We start from the raw sequence: 19,932 nt of genomic DNA on the forward strand, positions 1-19,932 counted from the left end.
ATTCCCCCCAAAGCCCCACCAGTTTGAAGTGTGCTGGGGTGGGGGAAACTGAGGCAGAGAAGGGCAGAAGTCAGCGGAGGAAACCCCCGGCTGGCTCCACCCTTCCCTGTTTGTAAACTGCTTCCCCCTCCCCCCTTCCTTCCCAGGGACCAGCTGGTTTGCACGCCGACCTCATCACCCCTGCCCCCCACCCCGATTTTGACATGGGACCCCGGCGTCTGGGCATCCCCCCGCCCCCGCAGCCCTTAAAAAGTACAAAGTATTGCATGGTGTCGAAGTCCGTAGGATACCTGGATATGAGGACTATTGAGCACTGGCCTATGCCGGGGCAGGGGGGACTGTGGCCCCGCCCCCCATTGCCCTGTAACACTGTCCCCTAGCAGCCCACCCCCCCCCTCCCCCCGGTCCCTGTGGAGAAGCATTGCTGGTGAGCTGGAAGGATTCTAGGGGGGTCTCAGCGAATGGAAGCCCACCCCCATTGGCCACCAGAGAACCGCAGTCTTGGCCAAGGAGAGTCTGCAGCCTAGAAGAACCATCCCCCAGCCAATGGGGGTCCACCCCGGCCAATAGAAATCTGTTCCTGACACATCAGAATGAGGCTTAGTCAGCAAGAGCCCTTCCCTGGTGGGCCAGCATATCCTGTCAGCCAATGGGAACCCGTGGCTGACCTCCTCTTCCCCCAAGAACCTCCCCCAGCCAGTGGGAGTGTACCTAGAGGACCCCCTCCTCCTCTGCCAATAAGGGGTATGTTGCTTAACCACCCAAAAGACCCCCTTAGCCAATCGGACTCTATTGTTAGCCGGCCAGGAGATGTTCTTGGGCAATGGGAGCTGATCTTGAAGGCCCTTTGTCCAATGGGAGTGCACCGCTGGCCACCTGGGAGTGATTCTTCACCAATGGGAGTTGATCTTGAAGGCCCTTTAGCCAGTGGGAGTCTGTCACTGGCCAGCCAAGAGACATTCTTGGCCAACGGGTGTTGATCCTGAAGACCCTTTGGTCAATGGGAGTCCATTACTGGCCATCAGGGGGACATTCTTGGCCAATGGGAGTTGATCCTGAAGACCTTTTGGCCAATGGGAGTGCATTGCTGGCCATCAGGGAGACATTCTTGGCCAATGGGAGTTGATCCTGAAGACCTTTTGGCCAATGGGAGTGCATTGCTGGCCATCAGGGAGACATTCTTGGCCAATGGGAGTTGATCCTGAAGATCCTTTGGCCAATGGGAGTCCATTGCTGGCCATCAGGAGGACATTCTTGGCCAACAGGAGTTGATGCTGAAAAACTTTTGGCCACTAGGAGCTGATCCTGAAGATCCCTTCAGCCAGCAGGAGTTGACCTCCAGGACCCTTTGAACAATGGGGCTCTACTGTTGCCCATCCTGAAGACATTCCTGGCAAATGGGATCTGAGCCTGAAGAATCCTTGGCCAACAGGAGCTGATCCAGCCATCCTGAAGACCTCTGCCCACCAGCACTCAGCCAATGGGAGCCCGCCTCAGTTCTGGGGGCACACGTAGCTGGTGAGCCACCGCAGGTCAGCCACCACCCCCCAGTGGAGGTGCAGGATGCTCACCACCACCAGCACGTGCATGATCTGGTGGCTGTTGAACCAGTAGTCAAAGTGACCTGGGCGCCACCGCTCGGGTATCCGGGAGATGTTGATGACGCCCCCCAGGAGGGCCAGCCCGTCCATGATCAGATAGGAGCGCAGCGAGGATGGGTGCCCAGTGCCCAGCCCGGCCCAGCGCAGGTAGAAGAAGAAGAAGCGGAAGAGGGCCTGCCAGGCAAAGGACCGCAGGCGCCGCACGTTGGAGCGGGCCGTCACGGCGCACAGCAGCGCGTAGCTTGACAGCCCCGAGTAGGCCAGCAGGGCAGCACTGCGCGGCAGCGGGCGGCACGCCAGCGTGCAATAGATGATGGGCAGGGCCCCTGGGCAGGGGGGAGAGCAGGGTGAGTGCCCCCACCCTGACATGTGACCTCCTCCCTCCCTGGCTGACCCCTGACCCCCGTGTTTCTCCCACTGTCTCATAGGCCCTGATCCCCACTGTGCCCCCTCATCCCCTCCCTGGTCCCTGCATCTACCCCATGCCCTTCGCCCGTCCCATAAGATCCCTTGCCCGGCCCCACATCTACTCCACAGGACCCCCCCATGCTCTACCTGGTCCTCCCATCTACCCCACCCTGTCGCCCGTGTCTCACAAGACACCCCCATCCCCTATCTGGTGCCTGCATCTGGTCTATCCCCTTCCCAAGATCCCCCACCCCCATCTACCTTGCCATGTCCCACAAGATCCCCCAACCCCATCCCCTACTTGATCCCCCCCATCTACCCCATCTCCTCTGTCCCACAAAGACCCCCACCTCCTATCTGGTCCCCACATCTACTCCCCCCCCCCAAGTCCCACAAGACTCCCCACCCCGATCCCCTACCTGTCCCCCCATTTACCCCATCCCCTCCCTCCTGTCCCACAGGACCCCCACTCCCTATCTGGTCCTCCCAAATACCCCATCCCCTCCCCACTGTCCCACAAGAACCCCCATCCATTACCTGGTCCTTGCATCTACCCCAACCCCTCCCGTGTCCCATAACACCCCTCCTTCTTTACCTGGCCCCCTCGTCTACCCTATCCTCTCCCCCATGTCCCCCAAGACCACCCGACCCTCACCCCTAGCCCCCAACCTCCAGTGGCCCTTTATATCCCCACACATTGTCCCTATATGGTCCCCCATCCACCAACACTCCCTCCTTATCCCTCCTACCCCACCCATCCCAGGACCCAATGACCCTCCAATGCCTCCAGGCCCTACCCACCCCACCCTGACCTCCAGTGACCCCTTCCAACCCCCACATGACCTACCCCACCCCCTCAGCCTAGCACCTCCTCTCCAGCCCCGATTCCTTCTCCCCATGGCTGGCTGCTCACCAAGGGTGTTGACGAGGCAGACGCCGCACATGTCAAGGGTGAGCAGGGTGTGGTAGACAGCCGGGCCGCCCTCATGGTTCATGAAAAGGTGGTAGAGGACGCTGCCCAGCTGGGGCGAGATGCAGGCCAGGTAGTGCACGGCCCCCAGCCAGGCCGCTGACAGCCGCCCCCACGGGATACTCAGAGGCACCAGCACGAGGAAGCCCAGCAGTGGGATGCCTGTGGGGCGGGGGGCGGAGGTCAGAGGGCGAGGGTCAGGGACCCTGCCTCCTTGACCAACCCCTGCCACCGCCTGGGTGACCACCCCTCTCCTGCCAAACTAGAGAGAGGCCCCCATCCTGGACGCCTGGGTTCTTTGGGCGGTGTGAGGTACAAGAGCAGTGAGGACTGACAACTTGGACACCTGGGTTCTTTGGGGGCTGGGGACAGGGCTACATCCTGCCCCCCCCGCGACCTAGGAGAGCCCGAAACCAGGACGGAGCCAAGGGCGGGAGAAGCTGTGTCAGCAGCAGGGCTGGGGCACTTCTGCTGACGCCTGGGCCGCAGCCGGCAGCTGACGCAGGGCCCTGGAGCCCCAGCGGGAACACGGTCAGCTCTGGGGAGGGGAGGGATGGGTATCACAGGCACCTGTGATGCGGCTGGCTCGGGGGTGGGACAAATCAAGGAGTGGGGATAACAGGGACCCCACGATGCGGCTGGCTCTGGGGAAGGTGCAACGGGGGACCCACAATGTGGCTGGCTCAGGGGGGACCCATGAGGCGGCTGGCTCGGGGGTGGCACATGTGTGCATCTCAGGTAACATCCTGGCAGCAGAGCCCAGGTTGGACATTAAATAGTCATGAGCCACACGACCCGGCTGAGATTTCCCAGCGCAGATTGCAGGGAGAACCAGGTCGTCCAGGCTCCCACCCTGCTCCCAGAGAACCCGGGTGTCCGGGCTACCACCCCGCGAAGGTCACTGGGGCGGCTCTGAAGGCTAAAGCTTCTTAGGTCCCGGAGCTAATTGGGGCACTGGGGGGGGGAGCTTAATTAACTGGATCATCGTCAGCGGGGAGCTAAAAGCAGCCCATGGGATAGGATCAGAGGCTCCAGAGCCAGCCGTCCCTGTGGGGCCTGTTCTACCCAGCCCCTGATACGTCCCACCCCAGAGCCAGCCATATCTGCGGGGCCTGCCTGCCCCAGAGCCAGCTGCCTCCACAGAGCCTGTTCTACCCAGCCCAAGATGCAGCCAGCTCTGGGGTGCAGCAGCTGGGGCAGGGGGCTGCATACAACACCCCAGTGCTTGCTGAGTGTTGGGGGGAGGGCTCCAGGGAGGTGGCAGATTTCGGAGGTGGGGGAGGGTCACGGATTGGCCAGGATTAGACGTGGGCCCAAAGCGGATCAGCTGAAGGGCAAGGCAGGACAAGGAACCCAGGTGTGCAGGCTCCCTTCCCCCCACTGCCTCCAAGAGAGCCCAGGTGTCCTAGCAGGAAGTTCATCCTGGGCAGAAATATGACTTGCCCCATCCTGCCTCCCATGATGGGGGAGGCTCCACCCCAGCCACAGCCGCACCCAGGGCTTGGCTGCCTGGGTTCTCCCGGAGGGGAGCCCGGGCACCTGGGTTCTCTGCTCCAGGGGGCCCATCACCCCGGCCTCTGGGCACGGCGCCCCTGGGAGTCAGCTGATGCCAGCCTGCCCCGTGCCCCCTGGAGACAGCCCAGGCGTCCGGACTCCCAGCCCTGCCCCAGGGACACAGGCCCCATTGTGCGTGGGGGGGGGGGGGGAGGGGGCGCGGCGCTGCCGCCCCTGGCACCAGGCCCTCTGGGAAGCAGGACGCTGGGTTTGCAGCCTGCCAGAGCTGGCCACGACCCCGGGCCCCCGGCGCCCCCCACGCCCCAGACAGCCCAGGCATCCGGGCCCTCAGCCCCCCCCCACCTAGGGGGACCTCAGGCCTGCTGGGGGAGGGGGGCAGATATCTTGGGGCAGGGGGAGGACTTGGGGCATCTGGTGGGACCCAGCCCTAGACCCAGGGCTGGGGGGGGCAAAAAGCCGGGGAGGGAGTAGTCCCTGCAGGAGCAGCTAAGATCATGGATATGGGGGGGCTGGTAATTACCCTGGGGGAGGGCAGTAGGGGGGTAACTGCTCCAGGAGGGGGGGTGGGATACGTGCCCTAGGAAAGGGGAGGGGAGATAATGGGGGGGGTAATGACCCCAGGAGGGGGGTAGATGATGGGGGGCAGATGTGGGGGGGTTATGGCTCCAGGAGGGGGGAGTGGATCCCGGGGAGGAGGGGTAACGACCCCAGGAGAGGGGGTGGCTCGTGGGGGGGGGGGCAGATTTGGGAGGATAGGTGCCCAGGAGGGGGTGGATCCCGGGGGGCGGTAGGTACCGTGCGTGTAGATGTTGCCCAGCTCGTTGTGCAGGTAGAAGAGGCTGCGCAGGCAGCCGGGCCCGGAGCTGGCCGGCCGGTAGCCCGTGAGCACGAAGCGGTTGAACTGCAGGTGCGGCGGGGAGCTGGCCCAGTCCAGGAGCCGCGGGGCGCCCAGCCCGGCCATGCCCGGCCCGACCCGGCCCGGAGCCGGCCGGAGCCCCGCCCCCTGCTTAGCATGGCCCCGCCCCATGCGCCGCGGCGCTCCCTCCTCCCCGCCAGCGCGCGCCTCATTTGCATGGCACCGCCCCTCCCCGCCTGGAACACTCCGTGCCCCCTCCCCGCGAGCGTTCTGCTGATTTGCATGGCTCCGCCCACCCGGCTGACACCGTGCATACTCCCGGCCCGCAGGAACGTTCGGCTCATTTGCATGGTTCCGCCCCCTCGTATACACCCTGTTGTCACCCCACCGCGCGGGAAGGTTGTCCTCATTTGCATGGCTCCGCCTCCCCCACCCCCGGAGGGAACGTTGGCTCCGCCCATCCGGTAGACACCGCGACCCCACCCACGCGCCAATGACCTGCTCGTTTCCATAGCTCCGCCTCCCTCCCAGGACCGTTCTGCTTATTTGCATGGTCCCGCCCCCCCCACGCCCACGGAAGACCCAGCCTACCACCCCGGAGCGGGCCTGGCCAGCGTTCCGTTCATTTACATGTCTCCGCCCCGCCGGGGAAGCCCCGGCCGTGCATGGGTGGTTCTCCGAGTGATATTTGAATAGCCCCGCCCATCCCTTTGAGACCCTGCCCGGCCTAAGCCACCGTTCTGTCATTTGCATATCCCCGCCTCTCCCCTGGCAGCACTCTCAGCTCATTCGCACACAGCTCCGCCCCGCAGCGCTCTGGCCCCGCCCCTTCCCGCAGCGCCGGAGGCCGCCCCAAGTCCCCTCATTTGCATAATACATTCGGTTCCCCTCCTTATTAGCATATCTCGAAACCCCTCCCCCTTTTGTTTTGCATAGAAGTAGCGTGGAGGCGCTCCTTAATTTGCATAAGCCCCTCCCCTTATCAGCATATCGCCTTTCCCCCTCCCCTGAGCCGAAGCGGGTCCTCCCCGCACCGAAGCGCCTCATTTGCATGAGTTCCCACCGTCATGGCCTCCTCCGCCCTGACGTCACCTACTTTGCATAATATTCGGTTCCCTCTCGACACATCCCTCCCCCCTATTAGCATAGCAGCTGCATGCCACTCCCTCCAATGTGGGCGTGGCTCTAAGAGAGCCCCCGGGGCTCCCACCCCCTCTTCCCAGCCCGGTATGGAGTGGGGCACTGGAAGCCCAGGGTGGGAGCTTCCCACCTCACTAATGTCCTGAGTATTAGCAGTACTAATACCCCGCACTGCCCCCGTTACCCCCGCTGTTACCCCTGCTCTCCTGACCAGTGTCCGCCTATTGTTACTACCCCACTTCCTACTCCTGTGCCTGTTACTGCTGCTGTTACTACCCCGGTACCCCTGTGGCTGGGGCTGGCCTACCTACTGCTGCTGGAGTATCAGTAGAGTATCTTTACCCTTGCCCAACTGGTCTGATTACTACTATGGCTATTAGCAGTAGATTCATAGATGTCAGGGACAGAAGGGACCTCAGTAGGTGATCGAGTATTACTCAGTAGTACTACCACGACCGTTCCTAATATTACTCATACTACTACCACTGTTATCGTGCTTACTATTATAACTTCGTAGTCATATTAATAACAGCATTACTCATATTAATGCTATTATTATGACCACTGTTGCCATTGTGATTAGTTATTATAACAGCAGTAGTATTAATATGAGCATTACCAATACTGCTACTATTACTGCCACTATTGCTATCACAATTCCTGTCATTCTTACGACCATTAGCAGTAGTGTTAACATCGCCAATACTAATATTACTTCCAGCGTTGCCATCATGCTTGTTGTTATTATTATGAATATTAGTAGTAGTCAGACCTCCATTACTGATGTTATTACCATTGCTATTATGCTAGTATTATCATTGCCAAGCCTGTAGGTGCGCAGGGAGGGGGTTGCTCGTCCCAAGGTGGAGACTACATTTCTCGACATTGAACTTCATCTGGTTCCGGCCCGCCCAACTTACAAACCTGTCTAGGTCCACCTGTATCTGTAGACTATCGTCAAGCGTGACCACGCTCCCCCATAACTCGGTGTTGTCTGCAAACTTGGCCAGTGAGCTCTTCACCCCACGTCCAAATCATTGATAAAGATGTTGAAAAGCACTGGACCCAGCACCATGCCCACTTCCCGCCACGATGACACAGATCAGTTCGCTACGACTCTCTGGGTCTTATCCTGCAGCCAGTTCCCCACCCACCTGGCTGTCTCGCAGTGAAGCCCAGGTCTTCCAATTTTTTCACGAGAACATCATGGGATACCAGATCAAAAGCTCTTTGGAAGTCGAGTTATAGAGTGTCAACCTCCTCTCTCGTGCCCAGGTGGCGAGTTACCTGGTCGCAGAAGGAGGCGAGGTTGGTAAGGCAAGACGGATCCAGCCTTCTGCAAGCTGATCGCAGACAGACTCCTCGATGGACTTTTCTAGGATTTTCCCCAGGATGGAAGTCAGGGTAACGGGCCTATAGTTACCCAGGCCCTCCCTCCTGCCCTGCTTGTGGATGGGCACAGCACGGGCCCTCTCCCAGCGCTCAGGGACCTCTCCCGAGCGCCACGAGGTGTGGGAGAGTTTCGCCGGGGGCTGCGCAAGGACTTCGGCCAGCTCCTTCAGCGCTCTCGGACGCAGACCGTCCGGTCCCGCTGACTTATATACGTCCAATTTCTTTAATTGACCACACACCAGTTCCTCAGCAATAGTAGGAAGGCGATCATTTGGACCCTGCTTATTCTGTACCCTAGCTGGCATGATTTTCCCCTTGGCCCGGTGGAAGGCCGAGGCAAAGTAATCATTTGGGAGTTCGGTTTTCTCCTGGGTGCCGGTACCCAGCTCTCCTGAGCTGTTGAGCAATGGCCCCCACTCCCATTTGTTTTCCTCCTGTTCCCTACATACCTAAAGAAGGACTTCTCCTTGTCCTTGATTCCCGTTGCTAATTTTAGTTCAGTCACTGCCTTAGCTTTTCTAATCTGATCCCTACAAGTGCGGGCCATAGTTATATAGTCCTCCTTGAGGGCTGTCCCTAGCTTCCATTGACTGTATGCCTCTTTCTTCTTTCTTAACAGGGCCATGATTTCCCCGTTTAGCCAAGACGGCTTCCCAGCCCTTCTGGTACCTTTTCTCCGCGTGGGAACGGACTTCCTTTGTGCTTCAAGGATCTTGTCCTTGAGGAATGACCACGCTTCATGCACTCCTTTTGCCTTCGGTCCCTGGCCTCGCAGCACTTCCCTACTAGTGACCTGAGCTTGTTGAACCATTTTTTCAGGTCCAAAACTTCAAGTCTGCTATCCAATTTGTCTGCCTTGAGACGGACCATGAACATAATGGTTTCATGGTCGCTGTCGCCCAGGCCACCCTCTATGTTCAGATCGGACACCAGATCATCTCCTTTGGCCAGGAGCAAGTCTAGAGGAGCGTTACCTCTCGTTGGCCCATGCACCTCCCAAGTCAGAAAATGCTCTTCAATGCAGGTCAGGACGGACCGCGAGCGATCCGACTTGGCCGAGTGTTCCTCCCAAGACACGTCTGGATACTTGAAGTCACCAGTGACAACCGTGTCCCATGCCCAGGCAGCCTCTGTTAGCTCTCAGGTGAACTCTAGATCAAGTTCCTCGCCCTGGTTTGGGGGTCTGTTGTGTACGCCTGATAGTGTACTCCTGACCACGCATCGATTATTGCTACTATCATTACTCATTACTGTCACTGTTATTGCTATCGTTACTACTGCTGCTATTTGTTGTAACTACTCGCTATGAGGACAATTACTACTATTACTAATATTATTACGAAGATGGCTATTGTTCTTATTACTACTATTACTCCTACTCTTTCTATCAGTATGACTATTGTTAGTAGTACTATAACTGTGGCTGTTACAATGGTTAGTGTTGCTACTACTATTATTACTGCTCTCCTCATTACTATTCTTAGTAGTACTATTCCTATGGCTGGTGCTATTACTACTATTATTACTACTATTACAGCACTCCTTATCACTATTAGTAGTACTTTTTTATGGCCGGTGTTATTGTTACTATTATTACCGCTACTATTATTACTACCCTCATGAGCACTACCTTTATTGCCACTGCTACAAATCCTGCAATTATTACTAGAATTCCTATTTTATTATTATTTTATTGATGTCTCCCATGTTATTTATTACTTAGTTTATATTTAACAATTAATTAGTTTAAGACTCATTTTTTATTAATTTAGCCTTAATTAGGCCCCTATGGTGCAACTGTATCATTGCTAAGCATATATCATAGTGTATAATTATCGGGATATATTGCAAAATATTTTTTAATTAATTCTAATTTTACAATATATCCAAATAATTAATCACTATGATATATACTTATGATATAACTGCAACGTAGGGGCCTAATTAAGGCTTCATTAGTTTTATAATTAATAAAAAACAAGTCTTATTTTGCAGTATATCCCGATAATTAGACTATGATCTACAGTTAGCGATGATATAACTGCAACATATTTAAGGCTTAATTAGTTTTATAATTAATAAAAACCAAATCTTATTTTGCAGTATATCCCGATAATTAGACTATGATCTATAGTTAGCAATGATATAACTGCAATGTAGGGGCCTAAGTAAGGCCTAATTAGTTTTATAATGAATAAAAAATTGGGTCTTATTTTACAAGATCTCCTGATAGATCATTAGACACTACAATACATATTGAACCATGACATAATTGCACGGCTTAATTAAGCATGTCAATCCAATTAGGGTGTGATTATCCATCAAACCAACCACCCTTATATTATAATATATCCCGATAGATGATTGGACATCATGGGCGCATCTACATGAGACAATTCCTGTGCCATAGTGCGTCATGGCAAAACCCGTGCTAATCAGCTACCGTGTGGTGTTATTAAGCTAATGAGCCGTTAGCATCACTAACAACCCATGCACCAGCACGACCACGCAGTAGGGCAAGTTACTGTGCATTGATTTAGTACTTGGTTACCCGAGTATATTTAACAGTAAGATATATTTAATGATATATATTTAACGAGGTAATATATATAACAATTCATATTTAATGATATATAACGTCAAGACCCAGCTCTGGTGCCAGATAAATGGGTGTAAGCTGGAGGCTGGAGCCCCCTCCTCCAGGACCACTGAGGCCTCTACCCAGACTACCTGGAACATAGTCAGGTATCTGGGAACGGGAGCAAGGCCACCTCCCCTTGTGGGGCGTGCTTCATGTTAGAGTCCCTGGAGTACCAGACAGAGAGCTCCAGGCCGCGGTGGAGAGGCTGCATGCCATCAGGGATGGCAAAGAGGTGATCGATGCCTTCCACCAGGCTCTTCGCCCAAAGAACGAGGAGGGAGGAGCGAGGAAGACTAGCAGGGCTAGGGCGTGCGAGAGGAATCCCTGTGAAGTCCAAGCAGGGGTCGCCTGGACACAGGTCATCTCCGGCCCCAAGGCGCCCTGCACACCAGGGTCACCGCCCCCTGGAACTTCACGGAAGATTTGGACCCCTCGCACCACCGGCGGGGGCAATCTGGTGAGCGACCTGAGGATCGAAGGGAAGCCGGGAGACAGTGATCATGAGTTGATCACTTTCTGTGCCCATCGCAAAGCTGGCAAATCAGGCAGCAATGCAGATATCCTTGTTTTTAGGAAAGCCGTTTTCAGAAGCTGTGGAGGCTGGTTGCCGAGGCCCTGAGAAACAGTCCACGAAGCGTGGTCGCTCCTTAAGGGCGCGATCCTTGAAGCACAAGGGAAGTCCATCCCAGCCCAAAGTGTTAGGCAACCCCCGTGGCTAAACAGGGGACTCGTGGACCTCCTGTATCTGAAAAGAGACACCTGCCAGTGTTGGAAGCAGGCAACATCACCAAGGAGGATTATTTGGCACTGCCCCGCACCTGTAGGGAGCAAACCAGGAAAGCCGAGGCTGAAACTGAGCTCAGACTGGCTCCGGGAACCAAGGACAACAAAAAGTCCAACTTCAGATACATGGGGAGCTGGGAGAAAAACAGGGACAACACTGGCCCCTTGCTAAACCACATGGGACAGCTGACAACCGACACCCAGGAGAAAAGTGCTTTGCGTCGGTCTTCCACCAGCGCAAGGGGGTCACCCTGCCTAACAAGATGCAGGACTGCTGGGATACGGGCGAACACACGCCGGTCACTGGCAAAGACCTGGTGAAGGGCCACCGGGAGCGGCTGGACACCCACAAATCGGTGGACGCAAAGCCAACAAACCCCTGGCTTGCATCCACCGATGCATCTCGAGCAAGACTCAGGATGCCATCCTCCCGCCCGACCTGGCCCCGGTGAGGCCGCAGTTACTGCATCACTTCTATACAACGTAATATATTTAACGATAGATATTTAACAATCTAATATATATTTAACAGTATATAGTTAACGATATATATTTAGTGATATAATTAAATGTTTGCACTCAACGAGGGCTTTAATATTCATAAAAAAGACGCGTATCAAGGAGTCTTATAAAGCAGCACGGTAGACGATAAGATACTATAATATATCTTGCAATGATTTAATTGCAGAGTAGATTCCTAATTACGCATTTGGACCCAATTACGGCGTTAACATTCATCACTAATCTGCATATTAATCAGCCCAAACACTTCTTTAATATTCATGATCAATATGCATATTAATGAGTATTATACTACAATATATCCCGATGGATGATAAGATGCTATAGGGTCTATCTGGCAATGACACAGTTGCAATGTAGGTGCCAAATGAAGCATCTAGACCCAATCGAGACTTTAATATTTATAGCGATTAGGCATATTAACGAGTTCAAACGTAACTTTAATATTCATAAATAATATGCGTATTAATGATCATTTTTATAACCAGATCGATGATTAGATGCTACCATATATATCCAGCAATAATATATATCCCATACATATCTGACACTGATATAATTGCAGTCCAGGTGCCTAATTAAGCATCTAAACCCAATCGTGGGTTTCATATATAAAGCTCATGTGCATTTATTCATAATTAATATGCATATTAATGAGCCCTCTGCTACAATGTATCCTGGTTGGTTGTAAGATACTGTGACATGTGCCCAGCAGTGATATAATTGCAGTGCAGTGGCCCAATGAAGCATCTCTGGAGCCAATCGGCTCTTTAATATTCATAGGGAATATGCATATTCATGAGCTAAATTATAGCTTGGGCATTTCTAAAGAGCCATGCATATTAATGACGGCTGTACGGACCGGATCGATGACAGGATGCTACCGTATCTATGCGACAACAATGTAGTTGCAATGTAGGGCCTAATGAAGCACCTGGACCCAATCACGGTTGGAGTAGTTCTAGCTCATCTGCATATTAATGAGCTCCCTACTCCAGGATGACGACACGGGCTTCTCCTGGGCGGGGCTCACTGCGGTCCCATTGAGCGCCGCGGTGATTGCTCATGCATATTCATGTCACGGGTATGCATAGTAATGAGCCCAGGCCCGGGGGCCGCGCAGACCCCCCAGGCTGCCCAGGGAACCCGGCCGCCCGGCCCCCCCCACGCCAGCCCCACGGACCGGATGGAGGGCGGGGAGAGGAAATCCGCTCTGCGACGGACAAGCCCCGCGGCCAATCAGGGGACGAGAGGGACTGGGAGCCCCGCCCCCTCCCTTTCCTCCTGCCCCTCCCCCAGCCCCCAGGCAGGACCGGCCTCTGCCAGCCCAGCCCGGGCCACAGGTACCCCGGGGGCGCCGCGGGCCGGGGCCGGGGCCGGGCTCCCGGCCTCCCCGCGCGGGGACGAGGCGCTCGGCGCGGCGGGGCACGAGCACGGCTGCCCGCGGGGAGCAGGGGCACTGCAAGCCCAGGCGCCTCGCTCCTCGGGGGGGGTTAGGAGCCCGGACACCAGGTCCTCGGGGGGGGCAGGGGCTTAGGAGCTTGGACACGGGTCCTCTGGGGGGGGGTTGGGAGCCTGGACACCTGGGTCCTTCGGGGTGGGAGCAAGGGGCTTAGGAGCCCGGATGCCTGGCTCCTCTGGGCTGGGGGTGGGTGGGGGCAGGGGGCTTAGGAGCCTGGACACCTGGCTCCTCTGGGCTGGGGGCAGGGGGTTGGGACCCCGGACACCTGGCTGCCCTGGGCTGGGCTGGGGGGAGCAGGGGGCTTAGCAGCTGGGGCGCCTGGCTGCTCGGGGCTGGGAGCAGGGGGAGGAGCCTGGGGGCCTGGGTTGCGCCCCACCCACCGAGCTGCCCCGCCTGCCCCACCCGACGGGAGTCGCTCTGGGGCCCGGCCCGAGACCCCGGGCGCCCCTTCCTCACCCCCTTCGCCCTCCTTCTTCCCCCAGGTCCCAGACCGGCGTCAGCCCCGCCCCGCCGTCATCGTCATCATCGTGGTCGCCCCCAGCAACCACCCAAGATGGCCGCCACGCAGGAAGCCCCGCCCCCCGCCTTGGGCCTGCACTTCCTGTACCCCCTGGAGGAGCCGGCACCCCCCCGGGTCATCAAGACGGAGGAGCCCGAAGCCCTTGGGCCCGATCCAGCCTGGGACCCCTGGCTGGTGCCTGCTGGGACGCTGGGGGACCTGCTGCGCTGGGCTGCGCCACCGCCACACGAGGCCACGCCGCCGCCATGTTGGTGGCCCCCGCGGGGCGAGCCCACGGCCTCCTGGGAGCCGGCACCAGCACCCACCGAGCATCCCCTCTTTGAGGCGGGTGGTGGCAGCGGCACAGGAGGCTTTGGGCCCGAGGAGGCGGCGGCCATCTTGGGGCCTGGCAAGGCAGGCCTCTTCGGGGCAGAGGCCGTGGTGAGCCTGGACAAGGCGGCCATCTTGGGGACGGAGAAAGCAGCTATCTTGGGGCCCGGCAAGGCGGGCTTCTTCGGCATGGAGGCGGCGGCCATGTTGGGCATGGACAAAGCGGCGCTGTTGGGGGCCGGGAAGGCGGCCATGTTTGGGGCAGAGGCGGCGGCCATGTTGGGCCCTCCCAAGGCAGCTCTCTTTGGGGCTGAAGCGGCAGCCATCTTGGCCACGGAGAAAGCAGGCCTGCTGGGGGCCGGCAAAGCGGGTGTCTTTGGCGCGGAGGCAGCGGCCGTTTTGGGGGCAGACAAGGCAGGGGTGTTTGGCGCGGAAGCGGCGGCCATTTTGGGGGCGGACAAGGCAGGCGTCTTCGGGGCCGGCGCAGCGGCCATGTTGGCTCTGGACAAAGCGGCTCTCTTGGGGGCCAATAAGGCAGGGGTCTTTGGGCCTGATGTGGCGGCCATGTTGGGCTCGGAGAAGTCAACCTTACTGGGCCCAGAGAAGGCGGCCCTCTTGGGCCCCGAGAAGACGGCCCCGTTTGGAGCTGAGGTGGCGGCCATGTTGACCACGGACAAGGCAGCCATCTTGGGGGCTGACAAGGCAGCTGCGGAGGCCCGGCGCCAGCGGTTCAGGGCCTTCCGGTACCAGGAAGCTGGGAGCCCGCGGGAGGCCTGTGCCCGACTCCGTGACCTCTTCCATCGGTGGCTGGAGCCCCAGCGCCGCAGCAAGGAGCAGATCCTGGAGCTGCTGGTGCTGGAGCAGTTCCTGACCATCCTGCCCCAGGAGATGCAGCGCTGGGTGTGGGAGCGCGGCCCCGAGACCTGCGCCGAGGCCGTGGCCATGGCCGAGGGCTTCCAGCATAGCCGCCAGGAGCCCGCCGTGTGGGAGCAGCAGGTGCGGGGCCTTGCGGACACCCATGGGGCTGGTCCCCCCGAGGAGTTATGGGTAGGGGGTTGAGGAGAGGCCTTGCGGGTATGGGCGGAGGTTTGGCAAGATGGCGGGTGCCTCTCCCAAGGCATTGTGGCTAAGGGGGGAGGGCTGACCTGAGAGCAGGGGACTGTGCGTAGGGGTGGAGGGGCAGCAGGATGGCGAGCGCTCTCCCAGGGCACTGTGTGTAGGGGGTGGAGCACTGACTGGAGCATGGGATTGTGGGAGGGGGCCAAGGGGTTGCCAAGGTGGCTGGAGCTTCCTGCAGGGTAATGGATAGGGGAGCGGGCTGGCAAGATAGTGGCTGCCTCCCCCAAGGTGTTGTGGGTTGAGTTGCTGTGCCCTGACCTCTCGTCCTCTTCCCCTTCCCAGGTGACTGTGCGGGTGAAGGTGGAGGCTCCCGGCCTGGAGGAGTCGCCGCCGCCGCCGCCCCCCGGAGGATCATGGGATGCCACACCCCGCTCCCCAGAGGTGCCTACACCTGCTCCGCCCCGGCCGGGGTCCCGCCCAGAGCCCATGCGCATACCCAAAGAGGAGCCCCCCACTCCCCCCGACACGGGTATGAGACACAGACCTCTCCCCAGGGGCATTGTGGGGGATTCGGCAGCAGGGGAGTGTGGGAAGGGGCAAAGAGTAACTGGGGCAGGGGGTTGTGGGTAGGCCCAGGAGCCGCAGGGGGTTGTGGGTAGGCCCTGAAGCCCTAGGGGGTTGTGGGCAGGGCATAGGGGTGACTCAGGGCAGGGGGTTGTGGGTAGGCCTGGAAGCCCCAGGGTCTTATGGGTATGGCCCTGCCTCATCCCTCCCCACCTCTCTTTCCTCCCCCCACAGCTGCACTCCAGAGCGAGCCGAAGCCATCGCCCCGACCCCCGGCACCAGGCCCCCACCCCTGCCCGCAGTGTGGGCGGAGCTTCCGCCAGAGCTCCGCCCTCCTGTCTCACCAACGGGCCCACGCTGCGGCGGCGGCGGCAGCAGCAGCGACCCCCGGCGCCCCCGACCGCCCCCACCGCTGCCCCCACTGCCCGAAAGGCTTCTCACGGGGCTCCCAGCTGGGCCGCCACCTCCGCACCCACGGGGCAGAGAAATCCCACCGCTGCCCCCAGTGTCCCCGCAGCTTCTACCAGGGGGCAGAGCTGGCTCGGCACCGGGCTTCCCATGCCCGTGACCGCCCCTATGCCTGCGAGCGCTGTGCCAAGCGCTTCCGCTGGCGCTCGGACCTCCTGCGCCATGAGGTCACCCACACAGGTGCCCGCCCCTTTGGCTGCCCCGACTGTGGCAAGAACTTCGGGCAGAGCTCCCACCTTGTCCGCCACCGCCGCACCCACACGGCCTGACCGCTGCCCTCCCCAGCCTCGCCTGGACGGATCCTGTGCTGGGGGGGGGGTGGCCAGGGGTAGGCCTCCGGGCCTGGACAGGTCCACGCTGGGGGTTGGGGACGTCTTGTCCAGCCAGGAGTAGGCCTCTGGACCTGAACAGTCCTAAACTGGGCTTCAGGCCTATATCCATCCTATGTCGGGGGTTGCAGGGCTTCTCTTCCAGCCAGGAGGTTTCTCAGTAGGCTGGAGGCCTAGACAGATCCTACACCGGGGGTAGAGAACATCTCATCCAGCCAAGAGTCAGCCCCTGGGCCTGGACGGATCCTAAACCAGGGGTCAGGGGGCATCTCATCCAGCCAGGAGGTGTCTTGATAGGCCTCTGGACTTGGATGGATTCTAAGCTGGGGCCCAAGGGGCGTCTCCTCTAGCCAGAAGTAGGCCTCTGGACCTGGACGATCATAAACCAGCCTCGGCCTGGACAGATCCTAAACCAGGGGTCAGAGGACATCTCGTCCAGCCAGGAAGTGTCTCAATAGGCCTCCAGGCCTGGATGAATCCTATGCTGGGGGTCAGAGACCTCCCATCCAGTTGGGAGTAGGCCTCTAGACCTGGGTGATCCTAAACTAGGCCTGGATTGATGCTACGCCAGGCATTGGAGGGCATCTCATCCAGTGAGAAGGTGTCTTGATAGGCTAGAGGCCTGGATGGATCGTAAACCAGGGGTAGAGAACATCTCGTTCAGCCAGTAGGCCTCCGGGCCTGGATGGATCCTAAACTGGGGGTCGGGGCATCTCGTCCAGCCAGGAGGTGTCTTGGTAGGCCTCCGGGCCTGGATGGATCCTAACCCGGGACCCAGGGAGCATCTCATTGGGTCAGAGCCTCCAGACCTGGGTGGACTCTAACCCGGGGATTTCATTGGAGCTCTGGGCCCAGAAGGATCCTAACCTGGGGGTCAAAGGGCATTGTGGGCCTCCGGGCCCTGCCAGCTCCTAACCCGGGAGCACCGGGCGCGGCGGGGCCCCCGGTCGAGACTCTTGCCGAGCTCTGGGATTTGTATCATTAAATCACGACTTGGTTTCCACGCGCAGCTCCAAGTGCTCTGTCATGGTGCAGGGCATTGTGGGATGGTGGCGGGCCTCCCAGACGGCCATCCTGGGGGGGGTCCGTTGGAGTTGCGGGGAGATTTGGTTGGTTTTGGGGGGGTTTGGGGGGTGGATGTGGGGGTTTGGGTGGATATTGGGATTTGGGCACTTTTAGGGGGTGGATTTGGGTTTTTGGGTGGATATTGATGATCTTGGGTGGATTCGGGGTATCTGCGGGTCATGAAGATTTTCAGGGTGAATTTGCTTTTAGGATGGACTCGGGGCGTGTGGATTTGTTTTTTAATGGATAATGATGGTTTTTGGAGTGGAAATAGGTTTGGGGTGGGCTTGGGGTTTTCTGGGTGGATATTGCTGGTTTTGGGTGGATCTGAGGGATAGGTTTGGGGGGTGGATTTGATGCTTTTGGGGTGGATTCACGGGTTGGGATGTTTGGAGTGGATGTTGATTTTGGGGGGGGGGAATGGCATTAGGAGTGAATTCTGGGGTCTTGGCAGTGGCCTGGGGGTTAGGTGTACTGGGTGGGAATGGTGGGTTTTTAAGCTGAATGAGGTTTTTGGGTTGGGTTTGTAGGTTGGGGGGGGGTGTGGATTTGTGAGGGGGTGGATTTGGAGGGTTTTGGATGGATTTGGGGTATTTATGGGTGGGAACAGAGGTTCTTAGTCTTGTTTGGGTGTTTTGTTGGGTGGATTTGGATGTTTTGGGGTTGAATTTTGGGGGGTTGGGTGGATGATGGCGGTCTTCTGGGTAGATTTGGGGATTTTTTTAAAGTGGATTTGGCCACTGGGTGACCGGGGTGGATTTGAGATAACTTTGGGTACAGAGGCTTTATAGGGTGTGTTTGGGGTGGATCCAGGGGTTTTGGGGGTGGATATTAATGTTTTCAAGGTAGATTTGGGCTTTTGGGGTGGGTTAGCGGGGCTTGGGGTGCATTAAGTGATTTGTTTTTTGTGTATGTATGGATTTTTATGGATGGGGGGTTGGGGTTGGCTTCAGGGGTGGATTTGGTGGGGATTTGGGAGTTTTGGGGTGGATCTGGAGGTGGTTTTGGGTGGATGTGCTGCTTCTTTGGGGTGGATTTGGGGTTTGTGGTAGATATGGGGGCTTTGTGGGGGGGGGGGGATTTAGGTATTTCCTAAGTGGGTTTGGGGCTCTTTGGGGTAGATATGCGATGGGGGGGGGGGTTCTTGGTGGATACAGGAGGTTTTTGGAGTGGATTTGGGGTTTGGGGGGAAGGTGTGGGTGGATTTGGGGTTTTTGGTGGTTTTGAGAGTTTTGGGCAGATATTGATGTTTTGGGGGGATTTGGGGCTTTTTGGATGGATGCGGAGGCATTTGGGATGGCTATGGGGTTTTCAGTGGATTGTGGGTGGATTCAGGGCTTCTTCGGGATATTGATGTCTTGGGTGGGTTGGGGTCTTGGATGGATTTTGGAGGGTTTGGGTAGATTTGGCGGCTTTATGGCGGGGGATTGGGGGGTTTGGGTGGTTTTTGGTGGTCTCAGTGGATGGGGGCTTGGGGTTGGTTGGGGGTTTGGGGTAGGCTTGGTTTTTTGGGTGGATTTGAGGTTTTTGGCTTGAATGTTTTGGGGGGTGGATTTCTTTTGGTAGATTTGGAGGTTTTTTTAGGTGGGTTTGGGGCATTTTAGGATGGATTTGTGAGGCTCCTTGGGTAACTTTGGGGATTTGGGGTGGATTTGAGCTCTTGTGGGGGGGGGTTCTTAGTGGATCTGGGGTTTTTAGGAGTGGGTTGGAGGCTTTTTGGGTGAGTATTGATGTATTGAGTGGATTCAGGAGGGTTTGGGGTGGATCTGCTGTTTTGGGGGGGATCGGGAGGGGTTAGGAGGGTTTGGGGATACTTTGGGTGTTTTGGGGTCCATACCGGGATTTGGGAGTGCATCTGGGCAGTTTTTCTGTGGAGTTTGGGGCTATTGTGGGTGGGTTTGGGTGTTTTGGACTGGGGGGTTGGGGTGGATGTGGGGTTTTTGGGGGGGATTTGGGTGGTTTCAGGTCAGTATTTTTGCGTGGGGGGGGTTGATTTCTCTTCAGGTCGTTTTTCCCCCAGTCAAGCTCCCCGAAGCCCGGACGCCTGGGGACTCTGGCCAGCCTCCAGTGAGTCCCCAGAGCCGGCCGGGCCCTTACCGTATTTCCCCCAACCACATGCCCCTGTAAGTGTTACCGTATTTTCTAGCCTACAACCCCCCCATGCATGACCCTATTTTGTAGGCTACCACATATCCTCAGATGACTTACCATATTTCACAGTCTATAAATGCCCCAGTGATGGTTACTGTATTTTGTGGTCTACAAACTCTCCCCCACCCCTTAAGTGTTACTGTATTTTCTAGGCTACAGACATCCCCCCCCAAATGA

At 57.6% G+C, this 19,932-nt stretch overlaps 2 protein-coding genes across 3 annotated transcripts; one reads left to right on the top strand and one right to left on the bottom strand.

The window, feature by feature from the left end:
• Positions 1-1,040: 1,040 nt before the first annotated feature.
• Positions 1,041-5,511, bottom strand: PAQR4 (progestin and adipoQ receptor family member 4). The gene is made up of 3 exons (XM_019495476.2): positions 5,290-5,511; positions 2,923-3,141; positions 1,041-1,927 (listed from the first exon to the last, which is right to left on the bottom strand). Exons 1-3 carry the CDS (start codon positions 5,453-5,455, stop codon positions 1,494-1,496), a joined length of 819 nt encoding a protein of 272 aa, XP_019351021.1. The 5' UTR covers positions 5,456-5,511; the 3' UTR covers positions 1,041-1,493.
• Positions 5,512-12,999: 7,488 nt separating this feature from the next.
• On the top strand, positions 13,000-17,542 carry LOC109285103 (zinc finger and SCAN domain-containing protein 9). 2 transcript variants are annotated; one of them, XM_019495466.2, is made up of 4 exons: positions 13,000-13,171; positions 13,773-15,115; positions 15,521-15,707; positions 15,977-17,542. In XM_019495466.2, the coding sequence occupies exons 1-4, from the start codon at positions 13,015-13,017 to the stop codon at positions 16,477-16,479; spliced, it is 2,190 nt and encodes a 729-aa protein (XP_019351011.2). In that variant the 5' UTR covers positions 13,000-13,014; the 3' UTR covers positions 16,480-17,542. The 2 variants fall into 2 exon arrangements, with proteins under 2 accessions (XP_019351011.2, XP_059587409.1); XM_059731426.1 differs by lacking the exon at positions 13,000-13,171 and adding an exon at positions 13,222-13,340.
• The last annotated feature ends 2,390 nt before the right edge of the window (positions 17,543-19,932 follow it).

Source organism: Alligator mississippiensis, chromosome 7, assembly GCF_030867095.1.
Source record: "Alligator mississippiensis isolate rAllMis1 chromosome 7, rAllMis1, whole genome shotgun sequence".
Classification (NCBI taxonomy): domain Eukaryota; kingdom Metazoa; phylum Chordata; order Crocodylia; family Alligatoridae; genus Alligator; species Alligator mississippiensis.